General features: G+C 37.0%; 1 protein-coding gene across 2 annotated transcripts; it reads left to right on the forward strand.

Moving 5' to 3' along the window:
* The first annotated feature begins 14,985 nt into the window (after window positions 1–14,985).
* On the forward strand, window positions 14,986–16,580 carry LOC148957791 (uncharacterized). Of its 2 annotated transcripts, none has more exons than XM_089114492.1 (3): window positions 14,986–15,419; window positions 15,695–15,775; window positions 16,442–16,580. In XM_089114492.1, the coding sequence occupies exons 1-3, from the start codon at window positions 14,986–14,988 to the stop codon at window positions 16,521–16,523; spliced, it is 597 nt and encodes a 198-aa protein (XP_088970618.1). In that variant the 3' UTR covers window positions 16,524–16,580. The 2 variants fall into 2 exon arrangements, with proteins under 2 accessions (XP_088970618.1, XP_088970617.1); XM_089114491.1 differs by lacking the exon at window positions 16,442–16,580 and adding an exon at window positions 16,114–16,249.
* Window positions 16,581–19,321: the final 2,741 nt, after the last annotated feature.

The raw sequence follows: 19,321 nt of genomic DNA on the forward strand, positions 1-19,321 counted from the left end.
CTCTTGCCTATAAAAATTTCATCGTTTGGCTCAAAATTTAAATTTAAGTTGACAAATAAAGCCATAATCTCCTCTAAAGGGGCCTGGGGCGAGTGTTATTAATGGTACTCAATTCCGATCCAATCTTCGAGAAATTATTTTTTATCTATTTCTCATTATTTCGAGCGATTAATAGAGACATTTATGCTACTTTAAACAGTTTTTGCTGCAAAGCTAGAAAAAGAGTCAAAAGCCCAACTCGAATTTTTCAAAATTTGCTTTTGTGATCTGAGTTTGTGTAATATTTTGTTTTCAGCCTGCTTTTAAGAAATAAGTACACCTTAGACATTGAAAACTATCAAGTTTCCTCTTGCCTATAAAAATTTCATCGTTTGGCTCAAAATTTAAATTTAAATTGACAAATAAAGCCATAATCTCCTCTAAAGGGGCCTGGGGCGAGTGTTATTAATGGTACTCAATTCCGATTCAAGCTTCGAGAAATTATTATTTATCTATTTCGCATTTTTTCGGGCGATTAATAGAGACATTTATGCTACTCTACACAGTTTTTGCTGCAAACCTAGAAAAAGAGTCAAAAGCCAAACTCGAATTTTTTCAAAATGTGCTTTTGTAATCTCAGTTTGTGAAATACCTTTTTTCAGCCTGCTTTTGAGAAAAAAGTACACCTAAGACATTGAAAACAATCTAGTTTCATCTTGCCTATAAAAATTTTATCGTTTGGATCAAAATTTAAATTTAAATTGAGAAATAAAGCCATAATCTCCTCTAAAGGGGCCTGGGGCTAGTGTTATTAATGGTACTCAGTTCAGATCCAAGATTCGAGAAATTATTTTTCATCTGTTTCTCATTATTTCGAGCGATTGTTAGAGACATTTATGCTAGTCTAAACAGTTTTTGCTGCTAACCTAGAAAAAGAGTCAAAAGCCCAACTCGAATATTTTAAAAACGCTTTTTTGTGATCTCTGTTTGTGAAATATCTTCTTTTCAGCCTGCTGGAAAGAAAAAAGTACACCCAAGACATTGAGAACAATCAAGTTTCATCGTGCCTATAAAAACTTTATACTTTGGCTCAAAATTTTAATTTAAATTGACAAATAAAGCCATAATCTCCACTAAAGGGGCCTGGGGCGAGTGTTATTATTGGTACTCAATTCCGATCCAAGATTCGAGAAATTATTTTTTATCTATTTCTCATTATTTCGAGTGATTAAGAGACATTTATGCTACTTTAAACAGTTTTTGCTGCAAAGCTAGAAAAAGAGTCAAAAGACCAAATCCAATTTTTCAAAATTTGCTTTTGTGATCTGAGTTTGTATAATATTTTGTTTTCTTTCTGCTTTTAAGAAAAAAGTACACCTAAGACATTGAAAACGATTTAGTTTCCTCTTGCCTATAAAAATTTTATCGTTTGGGTCAAAATTTAAATTTAAATTGACAAATAAAGCCATAATCTCCCCTAAAGGGGCCTGGGGCGAGTGTCATTAATGGTACTCAATTCTGATCCAATCTTCGAGAAATTATTTTTTATCTATTTCTCATTATTTCGAGCGATTAATAGAGAAATTTATGCTACTCTACACAGTTTTTGCTGCAAACCTAGAAAAAGAGTCAAAAGACCAACTCGAATTTTTTCAAAATGTGCTTTTTTAATCTCAGTTTGTGAAATATCTTCTTTTCAGCCTGCTTGTAAGAAAAAAGTACACCTAAGACATTGAAAACGATTTAGTTTCATCTTGCCTATAAAAATTTTATCGTTTGGGTCAAAATTTAAATTTAAATTGACAAATAAAGCCATAATCTCCTCTAAAGGGGCCTGGGGCGAGTGTTATTAATGGTACTCAGTTCAGATCCAAGCTTCGAGAAATTATTTTTTATCTATTTCTCATTATTTCGAGCGATTAATAGAGACATTTATGCTAGTCTACACAGTTTTTGCTGCAAACCTAGAAAAAGAGTCAAAAGCCAAACCTGAATTTTTTCAAAATGTGCTTTTGTGATCTCAATTTGTGAAATATCTCGTTTTCAGCCTGCTTTTAAGAAAAAAATACACCTAAGACATTAAAAACAATCTAGTTTCATCTTGCCTATAAACATTTTATCGTTTCGCTCAAAATTTAAATTTAAATTGACAAATAAAGCCATAATCTCCTCTAAAGGGGCCTGGGGCGAGTGTTATTAATGGTACTCAATTCCGATTCAAGCTTCGAGAAATTATTATTTATCTATTTCGCATTTTTTCGGGCGATTAATAGAGACATTTATGCTACTCTACACAGTTTTTGCTGCAAACCTAGAAAAAGAGTCAAAAGCCCAACTCGAATTTTTTCAAAATGTGCTTTTGTAATCTCAGTTTGTGAAATACCTTTTTTCAGCCTGCTTTTGAGAAAAAAGTACACCTAAGACATTGAAAACAATCTAGTTTCATCTTGCCTATAAAAATTTTATCGTTTGGATCAAAATTTAAATTTAAATTGAGAAATAAAGCCATAATCTCCTCTAAAGGGGCCTGGGGCTAGTGTTATTAATGGTACTCAGTTCAGATCCAAGATTCGAGAAATTATTTTTCATCTGTTTCTCATTATTTCGAGCGATTGTTAGAGACATTTATGCTAGTCTACACAGTTTTTGCTGCTAACCTAGAAAAAGAGTCAAAAGCCCAACTCGAATTTTTTAAAAACGCTTTTTTGTGATCTCTGTTTGTGAAATATCTTCTTTTCAGCCTGCTGGAAAGAAAAAAGTACACCCAAGACATTGAGAACAATCAAGTTTCATCGTGCCTATATAAACTTTATACTTTGCCTCAAAATTTTAATTTAAATTGACAAATAAAGCCATAATCTCCTCTAAAGGGGCCTGGGGCGAGTGTTATTATTGGTACTCAATTCCGATCCAAGATTCGAGAAATTATTTTTTATCTATTTCTCATTATTTCGAGTGATTAATAGAGACATTTATGCTAGTCTACACAGTTTTTTCTGCAAAGCTAGAAAATGTGTCAATGGCCCAACTCGAATTTTTTCAAAACGCATTTTTGTGATCTCAGTTTGTGAAATATCTTGTTTTAAGCCTGGATTAAAAAAAAAGTTCACCTAAGACATTGAAAACATTAAGGTTTTATCTTGCCTATAAAATCTTTATACTGTGGCTAAAAATTTTCATTTAAATTGAGAAATAAAGCCATAATCTCCTCTAAAGGGGCCTGGGGCGAGTGTTATTAATGGTAGTCAATTCCGATCCAAGCTTCCAGAAATTATTTTTTTATCTATTTCTCATTATTTCGAGCGATTAATAGAGACATTTATGCTACTTTAAACAGTTTTTGCTGGAAAGCTAGAAAAAGAGTCAAAAGCCCAACTCGAATTTTTCAAAATTTCTTTTGTGATCTGAGTTTGTGTAATATTTTGTTTTCAGCCTGCTTTTAAGAAATAAGTACACCTTAGACATTGAAAACTATCAAGTTTGCTCTTGCCCATAAAAATTTTATCGTTTGGCTCAAAATTTTAATTTAAATTGACAAATAAAGCCCTAATCTCCTCTAAAGGGGCCTGGGCCGAGGGTTGTTAATGGTACTCAATTCCGATCCAAGCTTCGAGAAATCATTTTTTATCTATTTCTTATTATTTCAAGCGATCAATAGAGACATTTATGCTAGTCTACACAGTTTTTGCTGCAAACCTAGAAAAAGAGTCAAAAGCCCAACTCGAATTTTTTCAAAACGCATTTTTGTGATCTCAGTTTGTAAAATATCTTGTTTCTAGCCTGGATTAAAGAAAAAGTTCACCTAAGACATTGAAAACATTAAGGTTTTATCTTGCCTATAAGAAATTTATCGTTTGGTTTAAAATTTAAATTTAAATTGACAAATAAAGCCATAATCTCCTCTAATGGGGCCTGGGGCGAGTGTTATTAATGGTACTGAATTCCGATCCAAGATTCGAGAAATTATTTTTTATCTATTTCTCATTATTTCGAGCGATTAATAGAAATATTTATGCTACTCTACACAGTTTTTGCTGCAAACCTAGAAAAAGTGTCAAAAGCCCAACTCGAATTTTTTGAAAATGCGCTTTTGTGATCTGGAAAAGGACAGAATTTTGTTAAGGAAACCTTTGCTCGTTTGCTATTTGAATTTCATTTGCGTGCTTGACTTTTGCTCGCACCTTGGCCAATTTCCATGTAACACCCTGTCTTGTGATCAGCTCCTTTGTTCTGTTTTGTATAACTGTCCTAATTATCTTAATTGCTGTTGAGCAAATTATTTGTTGGCTTTGGTGAGTAATTCAGTCGTTTAATTTAGTCGCTAAGGTTTAGACGTGATTTAAGATGTTCGGATAGCCCCTGTTTATTTGATAAGTTTAAAGCATACCAGTTTGCCAAAGTGACCCATTTAGTCGTTGTTGAATTGGATGAAACTATAAGAACCATCGAGCCAAGAAATCAGAAGACGCTTATTGAATTTTGTACTTTCTTGCGAACACAAGCCTATAAAACCCACGTAAACTCGTGGTTTTACAAATCTTAGTTTGTGAAATATCTTGTTTTCAGCCTGCTTTTAAAAAAAAGTATACCTAAGACATTGAAAACAATAAGGTTTCATCTTGCCTATAGAAATTTATCGCTTCGCTCAAAATTTTAATTTAAATTGACAAATAAAGCCATAATCTCTTCTAAAGTGGCCTGGGGCGAGTGTTATTAATGGTACTCAATTCAGATCAAAGCTTCGAAAAATTATTTTTTATCTATTTTTTCATTATTTCGAGTGATTAATAGAGACATTCATGCTAGTCTAAATAGTTTTTGCTGCAAACCTAGAAAAATTGTCAAAAGCCCAACTCGAATTTTTTCAAAACGCATTTTTGTGATCTCAGTTTGTGAAATATCTTGTTTGCAGCCTGCTTCTAAGAAAAAAGTACACCTAAGACATTGAAAACAATAAGGTTTCATCTTGCCTATAAAAACATTATCGCTTCGCTCAAAATTTTAATTTAAATTGACAAATAAAGCAACAATCTCCGCTAAAGGGGCCTGGGGCAAAAGTTATTAATGGTACTCCATTGCGATCCAAGCTTCGAGAAATTATCTTTGATCTATTTCTCATTATTTCGAGCGATTAATAGAGACATTTATGCTAGTCTCCACAGTTTTTGCTGCAAACCTAAAAAAAGTGTCAAAAACCCAACTCAAATTTTTTCAAAACGCATTTTGAAAGAGTACAGTAGGGTCTGCTTAACAACGACCAAAAGCTTGCTACCGTGCCATTCCGCGTTTTAGGGAAAATAATTTATGCAATCATTGGTAATTAATTTATGCTAATTGTTTTCTTCCCCAACACAACAGTCATGGCGGCCAACAAATGTGGATTGAAGTTGGACGATTTAAAGTTTTCAGAAGCGATTGCAACAGCTTGCACTTTCTTAAACGTTGATCACTTTTACAGAGACCAAGAGGATGCCCTTCGCAATTTTTTTAACGGTAAAAATTTGTTCTTTAGTGCTCACACTGGGTATGAAAAGTCCCTTATTTATCAAGCCATTCCTGTCGTAGCTGATGTCCTAAATGAAGAGTTGGTTGGCACAAGTGTTGTTCTTGTTATATCCCCATTGCTTTCGCTTATGATTGATCAGGTTCAGCACATAAACAAGTTATTTGGGATTTCTGCAGCTGCGATATACGATGGCCAAGATACAGAAACTTTGAGAAACATTGAGGAAGGAGGAGTATATTCCCTTATCTACACAACGCCCGAAGCATTCCTTGGGAACAAGCTTTGGAGGATCCTGGCAAGGTCACAAACATTCTGAGAAGATTGTGTGGCAGTGGTGATTGACGAAGCTCACTGCCTTGTCCATTGGTAAGAAAAAAAATTTCAGAATATAAGCAGAGGAACTAGAATTATAAGCTGAGTTGACTGTATTATTACTTTTAAGCAAATGCTTACTTACTCATCTTTTTTGCCACAGTATCCCTTTAGAGCGGCAGCTACACTACATATGTGAGGGGAGGAGTTAATTCCATGATTTGGGTATAAAGAACAAATAAATGGGTCAATTAAATAAGAAAAAATGGTACATTCAACATGTATCATATGTTCATGTTGGATGGCATGTCCCCAATTAAAATCTTTTCAATACACCCACTGGACTTAATCTGTTGTTTGAGAGTAAATAAATGTTGATCATATTTAATGTTGTGCAGTCAGAAAAATAGTTGATGTACGTAACAGTTTTGTTTACTGCATTTTAATGACATGTTTTATAACTGGTGTACTTTGCATAATACATATACTTTATATTGCAGGGGGAGATCAGCTTCTCAAAAAGCAGCCTACGCCAATCTAGCTGAGCTAAAGTCACTATTGCATTCTTCAACTCGTTTTGCAATTTTTACTGCCACAGCAACAAGATCTACCGAAAGTGCAGTCTATGACATGCTCAATTTGAATGCATTTAATACTTATGCCATTGAAAAACCACCTATTAGGGGCAACATCAGTTACCGGTTTGGATATCTAAATAAAGAAACACCCCTTGAGTCCGTGTTTGGATCTTTGATTGAAGAGCTAAAGACAAGTGGAGAGAAAACTGATAGGTGCATAATATTTTGCCAGACAAGAAAACAGTGTGCCATATTATACCGCTTGTTTACTGCTTTGCGTGGAAAAAGAATCTATGCAAAAGAACATGCAACCAGTGATCAATGCTTAGTCCAAATGTTCCATGCTGTCCAGATTCTGTCAAGAATCATGTTGTGAAGGAGATGACACATGAAAAAAGTGTTCTCAGAGTTTTAATTTGTACAATAGCATTTGGGATGGGTATTGACTGCAAAGATGTTCGCCGCAGTATCCATTTTGGACCACCAAATACAGTTGAAAGTCTTGTCCAGGAAACAGGCCGATTGGGAAGAGATGGACTACAGTGTTTTTGCTACATTCTCTTCAATGGAATGTTATCTGCTCATTGCGATACACAAACAAAAGAGGTTTTGGATACCAAAACCTGTCGCAGAAACATGGTAGCAAAGTTTTTCCCATCAGCTTCCAATGTTCAAAAGCCAGAGGGTTGCATGTGTTGTGTCTGTGTAGCAAAATTTGTGATTGCTTACAACATACGGAAGTAAACATTTTGCCATTCCAGGTTAGTTTGGATAATCATATGTCTGTACAGCCACCTACACGCCATGTCTCTGAAGCTGAAAGATCTCTTCTATATGAGAAACTTTTGGCCTACAGAAGCACTCTGCTGCCAAATAGACAAAAGAATTCCTGCCAGTTGGAACAACTGTCATACTGCATGAATTTGATTACCACCACATAAATCAAGTGATGAGCAAGTGTGAGCATCTCTTCACTATAGAAGATGTTATTGGTAGCATTGAGCTTTGGAGAAATTCGCATGTTTAAAATGTGTATCTAGCATTGAGTGAGGTATTTGTCGATATGGGAAACCAAGACTGGCCATTGTTGCTGTCAGAGGAAGATTTTGAAGACATGGATGTTTTACATGAGGATTGGGAGGAAATACAGGATGACAGTTCAAGGGCAGAGTTGTTTGATGAGTCTCGGTTTGAAGGAATTTCGGTAATGACTAAAGAGGACAGCAAAAATGAAAATGAAGAAAATGATGTAAGAAATGTTAGTGATATCATCAATGAAATCATCATGAATGATATTTTCGCAACCTCTAGCCTCGATTTAGGCCACACGTCTATCATTGAACATAAAATCGACACGGGCAATCATTCGCCCATCAAACAGCAACCATATCGTGCTTCTCACACTCAGAAGGTTTCCATCGAGAACCACATCAATAATATGCTTGACCAAGGTATAATTGAAGTTTCGTCGAGCCCTTGGAGCTCACCAGTCGTTCTAGTAAAGAAGAAAGATGGTCGTACACGCTTTTGTATCGATTATCGAAAATTAAATGCTAGAACCCATAAGGACAGTTACCCTCTGCCATGAATAGATGACGCTTTAGACTCACTTGCTGGCTCGAAATATTTTTCTACTTTGGACCTGCAGTCAGGTTACCATCAAGTGGCGATGCACCCAGAATCGAAAGAGAAAACAGCCTTCATTTCTCATGCTGGGTTGTACCAGTTTAATGTCCTTAGCTTTGGGTTGATGAATGCTCCTCCGCAGTACTTCACGGCCTCCAATGAAAGGTCTGCCTTGTATATATCGATGACGTCATCATTTTCTCGTCTTCTTTCGCTGAGCATCTTTCTAGATTGAAACTCGTATGTGATTGTTTTCGCGCTGCTATTCTTAAACTGAAGCCTTCCAAGTGCTACTTTGCTCGAGATTCAGTTAATTATCTTGGATTCGTTGTATCCTCTAAGGGTATTGTGCCAGATCCTTACAAACTGGACGCTGTTCGGTCGTTTCCAACGCCGAAAACCGTTAAGGACGTTCGCAGTTTTCTGGGATTGTGTAATTATCATCATCGTTTTGTGAAGGATTTTGCGAACATAGCTTCGCCACTAAATCATTTGACTAGAAAGAACGTACGTTTCTCGTGGAGTTCCGATTGTGAAATCGCCTTTGCAGAGCTCAAATCTCGCCTATGCTCGCCTCCTATTCTCGCATATCGAAATTTTGATTTGCCATTTCATCTGTATACGGATGCCAGTTAGTACGCTATTGGCTTTATACTTAGCCAAGTTGTCAATGGTAAGGAAGTTGTGTTAGCCTATAGTGGCAGCGAACTAAGGGACGCAGAGAAGAAGTACAGTACGATGGAATGGGAGGCATTAGCGGTAGTCGCTGGTATAAAGCGTTATCAAGCATACCTTACCGGACAATCGTTTTTCGTTCACACTGATCTTGGTAGTCTGTCGTGGTTAATGAAAGTAAAGGATCCTACAGGTAGACTTGCTCGATGGGCGTTGCAGCTACAACAGTATGATTTTCAAATCATTCATCGTTCCGGTTCCTCAAATGGTAACTAGGATGCTCTTTATCGTCTGAACATCTCGCTTCTGTTGCTGACATTTCCGTTCCACTGGCTGTCATAGATCATCCATGCCCACCGCCTGAAACTTTATACAAACTTCAGCACGAAGATTCAAATCTCATAGATATTATTACTTATCTTGAATCGAACAAATTGCCTTCCAACGATAAACACGCGCGTTGCTTGCTCCTGTCCATCGAGTCTTTCTTCTTAAATGAGGGTGGAATTCTTTGTCATCTTTGGAGTCCAGGTAAACGTCGAGTTCAACAATTGTGTGTACAAGTTGTCATTCCAGTTTCATCACGCCATGAAGTTTTAGTTGCTTGCCATGACAACTGCTACCTTGGTTTCACAAAAACTTATGACAAAATACGTGCACGTTATTATTGGCCTAATATGTTCAAGGATATCGAACATTGGTGTAATTCTTGCGTTGATTGTGCAATGAAGAAGATACCACGTGGACACCGTAGGGCGCCATTGTTACCTATTCCAGTGGAAGGAGCTTTTGACAGAGTGGCTATGTATATTCTCTGTCCATTTCCAGAAACTCACGATGGAAATCGTTACATTAACGTTTTTCTGATCACTATACTTGTTGGCCGGAAGCATTTGCCTTGCCGTCTACTGAAGCATCCCGGATAGCGCATATTCTCGTTGCTGAAATTCTTGCTCGTCACGGTGCTCCTCACGCCCTACTTTCTGACCGCGGGACTAACTTTCTAGCGTCAATTGTGAAAGAACTGTGCAAAATTATGAACACACGGCGCCAGCTCACCACGGCCTACCATCCACAGACAGATCGTCTTGTCAAGCGTTTTAATGCAACTTTGTCTGAGGGTCTTTCTATGTACGTCAGCTCTAACCAAAAAGATTGGGACAAACATATTCCAATGGTCCTGTTCGCTTATCGTGTTTCTCCTAATGCCACGACAGGAGAATCGCCGTTTTATCTATTGTATGGACACGAGCCACGCTTGCCGATTGGTGCTGCGTTGATTTTACCGGATTCTAAGTTGTCGTCGTCAGTTGCCAAACTGCATGCTGAAATTGTTCAAAATTTAGAGAATGCGCAGTCTATCATTCAGTCTAACACACATCTCGTGCAGCAAAAGATGAAAGCCTACTACGATCTGAAAGCGACTCCTGTTGTATACGATGTCGATTCGCGCGTTTGGGTCTATACACCGAAGAAACGCAAAGGTATGTCGAAGAAATTACAGCATAACTATCGCGGTCCTTATCGCATCGTAGCAAAGCTATCTCCGGTTCATTTCAAATTTCGGACCTTGGATAATCGCTCTGTTTCTGTTCCGGTTCATGCAAATCGACTAAAGCCATGCCACGACCCGGCCGACCGACCGATTGAACCACCTGTCAATGACTCTTCGTCTCTTGATTTACAAGGCGCTGACTTACCACCGAACAGCTTCATTCCACTGCCAGCAGCTCCTCTGCAGGAGAACACTCGCCGTATCGCTCAGCAAGATTCAGACACTGCTTTGTCAACATAGCCGCAGATTACACGCCCTGAGGATACTTTTACCCCTCAAGTTATACGCGGTATATAGTTTTGTCATTGGTCAAGCCAGGAGGCTTGCTTCGAAAGGGGGGAGTCGTGTTGTATAGTTGACATTACGTCATTGGACGACAAGATTACGAGAGATTGCACCACCACATGCAACTCAAAACAAGTTACGTCATTGTATATTTTGGCCGTCAGGGATTGCACCATGAAGTGCAACTCGAAGAAAAACCTTATGATTGGACAAATAGTAACAAAAACCGTTTTTCCTATTGGACGTTTGCTTTGCTGAAACTTTTATTGGATGTTTAGATTTATTGCACCATCTATTGTTAAATCTTATATAAATTTGAGCTTTTAGTTTAGAGATTTAGAGAAGTTGTAATTTAAATGCTAGTTTGACGCTGATGAAGATAAAGATAAAGATGTTAGTTTGCTTCGCCGTTTCTCTCTGTGACGCTCCCCTGCCGCCGCTAAAGTAAAGATTCAGAAGCAAGGTCGTAAGTTGAAGCTCTGAATTTTATTTTGCATTTGTTAAAGTAGTAAGAACTCACGCAATTTCATGTTATACTTAACACTGTCGTTCAACCTCAAGTATAACATAATTGTACCAACTCAAATTTTTTCAAAATGCATTTTTGTGATCTCAGTTTGTGAAATATCTTGTTTTCAGCCTGCTTTTAAGGAGAAAGTACACCTAAGACATTGAAAACAATAAGGTTTCATCTTGCCTATAAAAATATTATCGCTTCGCTCAAAATTTAAATTTAAATTGACAAATAAAGCTATAATCTCTGCTAAAGGGGCCTGGGGCGAGTGCTATTAATGGTACTCAATTCCGATCCAAGCTTCGAGAAATTATTTTATATCTATTTTGCATTATTTCGAGCAATTAATAGAGGCATTTATGCTAGTCTACACAGTTTTTGCTGCAAACCTAGAGAAAAGTCAAAAGCCCAACTTGAAATTTTTCAAAATGCGCTTTTGTGAAATATCAGTTTGTGAAATATCTTGTTTTCAGCCTGCTTTTAAGAAAAAATACACCTAAGACATTGAAAACAATCAAGTTTCATCTATTAAAATGGAATGCATTTAGAGCAAAATTGCAAAGTTCTTATTGAAATCATTTTGAAATTTTCTATTTTCGGAATTGTACAAAGTGTGATTCATAATATGTAGGAATGGTAATTTGACCTTGAACATTGAGTTCTTGTCCCAAAAGAGAGAGAAAAAGGTCTATAACACATGGGCTCCGACAAAGGTTGAAAAGTGGGGGGCCAAGGGAAAATTTAACACCCATAACAAAAGTTTCTGAAATAAACTCTATTGTTTTGCAAAAAAATGGGGGGCCAAGGCCCCCCGGCCCCCCTTCATTGGAGGCCCTGTAACAAATAAGCTTTTTATTTAAAATACTTACAAACAAAATTAACGAAGTTAAAATTCGACAGAATCAGTATCACTGTATCCGTTACCGTATCACAGAATCCATAGCTCTGTGTCTGAATTACATTGACTATTTTCTGATTCACTGTTTTCACTTTCGTTATAGATTTCGCTTATCTGTGCATCAATAGAAACTTGTAGAAGGTCAAGTGACTCAGGTTCCATTACAAAATCAGGAATATCAAAGTTGAATGTTTCAAACACCGATTTGTCTTTAACAATGTCACTTTCTATTTGTAATGCTTGTGCCTTTAGCATCGGCGAACGGCCATTGATATGACTGTTGCCTCCTACAAGGATTGAGGAGTTCAGATCATTTAAGGTGGTTATCTAGGTTTTGATCACAAATCATGTCTCCTGTACACAGAGTTGAATATTTCAATAATGACAAGGCGCACAGGTCTGAAACTTTTCAAAAACATTTGTTAACAACCTACAAAAAAATTTTCCAAATATATTTGAAAATCACGTGACTAGTCTATATTTTACAGACCAGTTTGCCGGAACAGTGCTTTAACTTTGAGAAAAGATTTGAAACAAACAGAATGTTGTATTTCAACAAACAAGGTACCAAACAACTTGCCGAGATAATGTTATCTGAATGAGCAGAGGAATTTCTCCTCCAGGTAACGGTTGCCATGGAAACCCCCAAAAAGTCTTTTTTCCAGGTAGATCAAGAGTTACACGTGATATCAAAATTTTGTCTGCTTATTCTAATGGTAACCAAAAAATAATGTATCATAGAAAATTTGAGTCAAATATCTCACATGGTCACAGAGATATCTTTTCTTAAAGTCAAAAATGGCTAATTTCAAAAACGGCATTGAAAGTTTTATAAACAACTTTTTATGATCATTGTTATTTATACAACAGAACTTAGCTTTTTATCATACCTGATATGCTTTAAATTGTGTCCCACTTCTAAAAAAGACAATTTAAAACCTGCTGTCCTACTTTTTGGCCTTTTTTGGCCTGTTGGCATGTTCAACAACCAAAGGGATATTTTTTTCATTGACAAACGTTATGCCAGTATCTCCAGTTGATGCCAGTTTGTTCTTTGGGGCCTTTTTCTTGTTTTCTGGACAATCAGGAACTTTGTGGATGCTAAATCCACCAGCCAAGTAATCTTGCCCTGTTTTTGTACATTCCTTTCTTTTTCTTCTTAAAAGTCTTCTCTGATTTTGGTATTTGCTTTTACACTTCTGCGCTGCATTGATCAAGCGTTGGTTATTGAGCCAGCGACAACCTCTTAGTGTGTTAACACCTGCATCATTGATTCCAAATCAGTTGAGAATGTCTGAAACTGCAACAGAACCTTTGTTTCATTGTAAAACAGCAGCTGCTGTTGCTGTCTCTAACCTTCTTCTGCCACAAAAAACTCTCTTTGGGCATTTCTGCCATAACACGTTATTAAGAGACTCATTTTGATTTTGTGTTAGTCCTCTTAAGCAGCGACGGAGCAGACTTTCACTTGATAATCTTTTGAAGATTGGATGTAATTCCTTTCTAAAAACAGAAGGTAGGCATTTAGCTCTGTCATAGCTCTTTGTGTTCAGCACAATGTCCTTTTGATATTTGCACCAGCTGTCTCTTCCCTTTGGACAATATTTGTGCTGCTCTTCAAGGGTTTCTCCACTTCCTTCTATTGAGTGAAAATAGATAGCCCACACTGCATTTTGCATTTTTTCTAAATTATTTGTGTTTGCTCTTATGGCATAACCATAATAATTTTGAAAGGAATCAATGACAACATCAGTCAGTCTCCCTCTCCCACCAACATTGCCACCGTCAGCCAGCTTCAAACCTTTGGCACCTTTCTTATATGACCTCAAGCCATTCCCCATCCTTTTCTGTATATGACCAATACAATCCTCCTTCAAGACCAAATATTCAGGGCCATATTTTTGGAACACAGCATCAGCCACAACTCCATATGAAGATGAATCTCCATCTCCAACATATGTTGTGTACTTCAAATTGTGCTTTGCAATTGACCGTAGAAACATTTTCACTGCAGCATCCTTTTCCATTGATTCAGCAGAACCGTAATGGTTTATCTCACAAACTGGCCTATGACTTTCCCACCATGTTTGATACTCTGCTGATGCTTTTTTGTGCTCTTTTGACTTGCATTGGAAGCACACTTTAGATCTTATTTCATAATCTAGTACCTCCCCAGTATCAACGGCTACCACAAAGACAACACCATGAAGTGATGAGTATCCATATCGCTTTTGCCAAGTGCCATCAACAGAAACACTGACCTCAAATATGTCAGAAAGAGGGTCCAAATCTTTGCAGTTGGGATCTTTCTCTTTTACCATATTCTTGAGATTCAGTGCAGCTTTTTTGAGTGATGCATCAGCCTCATTTGAGTAGCAACATTCACACTTTTTCATCAAGTCATTATATGCTGCAGGCGAAAGTGGTAACGGAAGGTCAAAAGCAGTGCAAAGCTTTTGCAAATTTGTCAGCCCAAGACCAGTCTCAATACCAGCTTGAGCACACCTGAAGTTTACTTCTGAGGACTTTCCAATGGCAGTTTTCATTCTTGGGCTTGTGTGAAAAAGTGTAGTCTCTTGCCAATTTGTACACTTAAGAATAAGCTCTTCATCCAGACCTACTCGTTTGCCATCAGCTTGTAAGAGAATAAGCTTGCCTTTGGGACTTTTGCAAAAGCCACAGATTGCTGCTTGGGAGAGAGCATGTTGCAACTTGTTGGCTTTCATGAGTTTGAAGCCATGTGCGTCTTGGATATAAGATTTCTCATGAACCATTTTTTGTCTTTTCATTGCTATCGATTCTAACCCAAATGATTTTGCTCTTTTCCAGCCATTGGGCTAGAACCCAGATTTTAGCAACAAGTTGTTAGAAAATCTTCAGAAAAGTCAACACCTACGGCTCTAATGCAACTTTGGAAAATTTACAGTCACAGGTCCTAAGTAGTAGCAGTTCCACCGGGTTATCATGTTCTAAATGGGCAGTACCCATACTCTAAATTTTAGAATATGGGATGTGCATATGCCAGATGTTCATCTACACCATCTGTTGATTTAGAATATGGATAAAAACCCATTTTCTAAATTTTCATTTTCTAAACACGTTCTAGCATTTTATATTGTTGCCCTGGCACGGAACTTGACAAACGGCAGTGGCCCAACCGCCACCCTGTGTCATGTGGCTTGTCTGTTTTCTTTTAAAATTTCACCCACCAGAAAGAATTGTAGGCGTGTTCATATTGCCTCAGTGCCAGTGAAAATCATTCATAATAATGGCTTAACACGATTGAAGAGAATTCTTATCAAATTAAATAGAATAAATGTCTTGGAAGAAAATCACTCATCCTCCAGAAAGCCTTTTTTAAAGATTCAAAAATTGTTTTTAGAATCTTTAATAAAGTTAATTATTTGGTTCTTTTTAATAGCTGCCGGAAACCAGGAATCATTTTGGAAGCTAGAATATGCCATCATTATATGGGATCTCTACATCTTAAGGTACATCTTATTTCTAGCTTTAGTTTTTACAAGGTTTTTGAATGATATCTGCAAACAACAGGAATTGCGCTTATTTTGTGACAGAGGTACTCAAGTTCATTGTTATCGCATTCAGTGAGTCAATCAAAAAGCCACAATCACTGCCACCTTTTGATTAACTGAAAATCAGTTCTTAACTTGTTTTTTTTTAAATATCTTGTTTTTCTCGTTGGGAGTGCTGTGCTTTTAACGTGAGAACTTAATTGTTATTTGATGTTATTATTGTACCATTCAAGGAGCTCCATTGCCAGTTCTGCAGCTACTGACGATGATGATCCCTCACACAACACAACAGTGGTCATGTCAAAGGCAAGAAGGTAAATCATCTGCAACAAAAATATTCTAAATGGACTCTTAACTTTTTTCATTTTGCTGTTGGAACTATAACTGTTGTTTTTTGTTGGCTTTTTGGTTTACTGCTTTGTTCAAAGCTTAAGAACTTCCCTTGTTATTTATTCCCTTATCACTGAGTTTGAATTTGTATACTAGCAGTTGGGATACTATAACTTTGTTTGAAAAACTTTGCTGTACTGTTAGAAGTTTCATACAGATTTTTATTGTTCCTCGACTTTTAGAAGTATTCCAATGCATTAAAATCTTGGATGGAAGTATTGACTTTCAGAGTGTTTACGGTGTAATGTAATCTTGTCTGTAGTTTAGAGTCAAAACTGAAGGCTATTGAAAAGAAACAGAACATCGAAAGACGTTGGAAAATAGGCGATGATGAATTTATGAAAGCGATAACAACTTCTGAGACATTGAAATACAAAAGTTTCAAATCGAAAATCTGAATTCTTTGGCCATAGAACGTCATTTACAACTTTCGTTGAAGGAACAATACTCACGTACGTAAGACAATTGCATTATGCTATTACATTCTTCTGACATTTTGTTTCATTTGCAGCCCATTTATTGACACATGCCAGTTTTGATCGTTTTGAAGTGAAGATAAATAATACTTTTTGGTATATTTTTACTTGCAGGAGGGCAGAAACAGGCTATTCGACTAGCAAGAAAGGTAAACAAACAAACGAAAAGAATGAAATCAGAACTAACGAAATATAACGCAAGACTATCTGTTTTGAAGGAGCAAGTGTCTTTGACACTTCAACAGGTCTCTTTTCCTGAAGCCAAAGACCTGCGTTCTCATGTTTATGATAACTGCAGAACATTACTTACCTGACCTGTAAAGCGAGGGTCCCCTTTTCATTAAAAAGAAAAATCGTTGAGCTCAAAGAATTGGAGAAGCAATGCTACGAAGAACAGCACATGCTAAAATTAGAAGCCCAAGGATTACTAACATGGCGCTTACTAAGATCACTGAGTTAAATGAGGTGGTTATCTAGGTTTTTGAACTTGAAAATCTGTTTTTCAAAAGTTTTGAGTTTTTTGCTTCAGAAGGTAAAAAAACTATCGAACTTTATTGTCACACTTGTATTTTGCCAGTTTCAACTCTTATTTAGCCATAAAATAAAATTTTGTGAGGGCATATGGAAATTTGTTTGCTTAGCAACCATGTTTAGTTGGTTGCTATGAGGTTTTCTTAACTCTCGAACCCCACATTATTTTTTCAAGCCACCCTTATATTACCTTGCGTTCATTGAACTGAATTCAATTGGTGCTAATTGTTAGTTCTGACATGAAGTAATTGTGAACACGAAATGTAAAACTGCGTGTATCCTGTAGAATCGGTCGAGAGAACAAGACTAAGGTTTAAACTTCAAATTACCAATATTGTTAAATATGGTTGGTAAGAAAAATAGCGTAGAGTATTTGGTGGCGTAAGAAGGCAAGAAATTGATAGGGAAGATAATGGCGAGAGCAGGAATGAAAGCATGACATCTGATGTAGGCCCATCCACTTCGACTCCCGTTAAGACAGCTGACGAAGCAAACCGTTCTCTTGAAAAGATCTCAAGAAACTGTCCTATTCTTGAAAAAGAGAGAAGTCAGGTTTTAACGAGGATCACAAGGCCATTTATGATCAACTTGGTACTTCAACACCTTAATGTGATCTTGCAAATGTTTATCTGAACTTGTCATGTCACAATTAACAGAACCTGTTACTAAACTTTTGATAAAGTCTCACAAAGGTTTCAAAGCTGGAAGACTGTCCATTGAAAAGTTAATAATTTTTATTTTTTAAAAATGAACTTTTTTCAATTTCTAAATTAAAAGTTTTGTTTGATTAGATTTTAACCACAAAAAGACGCCTGATGGCTTCACAAAAGTGGTTTGAATTTCGATCACTTTGTTGTTGACAACGCGGTTGCCATTACTGAATTCTCAAACCTGTGCAACACTTTTGCTCACTAAGTGTACATATATTTCTTTTAACTCATACACTCTGATTGTTGTCATGCAACAACATTTCTTTTCATGCTTTGTATCTCGAATGTTCCCTGTTGGCAACAAATTTTTTGGCGTTCCTTATTCTGACTGTTGTCATGCGGGAACATGAGTTCTGATTGGCTGAAAGCAGTCATTTCTCTCTCTAATTGGTTATTTAGACCATACGATATTGTAGCTTGAACAATGTAGATTCAAATGGTGTGAAATGATTGGGTAGGTCACGGTCAGAAATCCAGGGAAAACGACAGTCGAATGTTCAGAGGTTTAATTTGTTTATCTTCCGATGCAAAATGGCCGCATGTTATAATTTTAGTTTGAGTAGCGACAAAGAATATGAATTTTTTGGGTTTTTGCGGGAGAAAATCAACTTCGAAAATTTAAAGAGAAGGGCAGAGGAAGGTGATATTTCTATTGATGAATATTCCAGCTCTAGGGAAAGCCAGTAAGCGTCAGACGAGGATGTTTCAGCCGACGGATCAACAGAGAAGCTCAGTGATGTTTACATCCAAGAATTTGCAGAAGATGTCGGTGCGACATTCATTTTAGAAAGTGAAGCCAAAGAACAAGACTTTTTTGGGAAAATATTTCCTGATGAAATATTCGAAATTTTGGCAGAACAAACAAATCTTTATGCCTCGCAGTTGCAGGTTGAGTGACACAAGGTAGATGAGCGATAGACCCCAACAACTCCTTAAGAAATGCGCTGCTTTGTTGGCCTAAGGATTTTCATGTCCTTGGTTGACGTGCCAAAAATTAAAATGTACTGGAGCCAGGACAAATTTTACGGCGATTTTGCAATTGCTGAAATCATGATGAGGGATAGGTTTGAAAAACTATCCCAGTATATTCATACACACGATCGTACTGGCTATGATAAGCAAGACGCAAACAGGGACCAGCTCCATTTGATTAGGCCACTTTTGGAGATTGTCAACAAACAATGTCTGGAAGCTTACAACCCAAACCAAAAAAATGCAGTTGATGAAGCCATGATAAAGTTTCGTGGGACACTATCTTTCAGGCAATACATGCCAGCAAAACCAACCAAATATGGCAAAATAGTTTGGGAGCCGGCAGACAATAAAAATGGCTATGTTTGTGAGTTTCAAGTTTATGTTGGCAAGCCCAGATGAAATCATGGCAGAGAGAAAGAACTTGGAAGAAAGGTTGTCAAACGTTTGACAACCCACATTCGTGGCAAAAATCACCATGTTTTCTTCGACAACTATTTCAATAGTGTTGAAAAACTTCTTTCAAATGCGATCTATGGATGCGGCACAGTGAAAAGTTCTGTAGAGTCACTGCCAAACCAGATGAGCGTGACAAGGGGAAGAAAGTCAGGCCTAGGGCTACAACAAGGGGAGGCCAAAACATGGCAAATTATCTATAGACAACCAATACAAGAAATTGCTCAGCCACACCAATGGAGCTTTGTCAAAATGGTGTCTTTTATAACAGAAGAACATTACCCAGCACCGAAACAGAGAGCTAGCAAACATTTCAGTATTCCCA

This window comes from Rhopilema esculentum, chromosome 20 (genome assembly GCF_057945365.1).
Source record: "Rhopilema esculentum isolate cy_ngs chromosome 20, ASM5794536v1, whole genome shotgun sequence".
Classification (NCBI taxonomy): Eukaryota; Metazoa; Cnidaria; class Scyphozoa; order Rhizostomeae; family Rhizostomatidae; genus Rhopilema; species Rhopilema esculentum.

Excerpts from the sequence above, each read along its gene's own strand:
- LOC148957791 (XM_089114491.1), top strand. The coding sequence starts at position 14,986 with ATGGATAAAAACCCATTTTCTAAATTTTCATTTTCTAAACACGTTCTA. Across the intron at positions 15,420-15,694 it reads TGGGATCTCTACATCTTAAG|GAGCTCCATTGCCAGTTCTG; the intron begins GTACATCTTATT and ends GTACCATTCAAG. Across the intron at positions 15,776-16,113 it reads GTCATGTCAAAGGCAAGAAG|TTTAGAGTCAAAACTGAAGG; the intron begins GTAAATCATCTG and ends TCTTGTCTGTAG.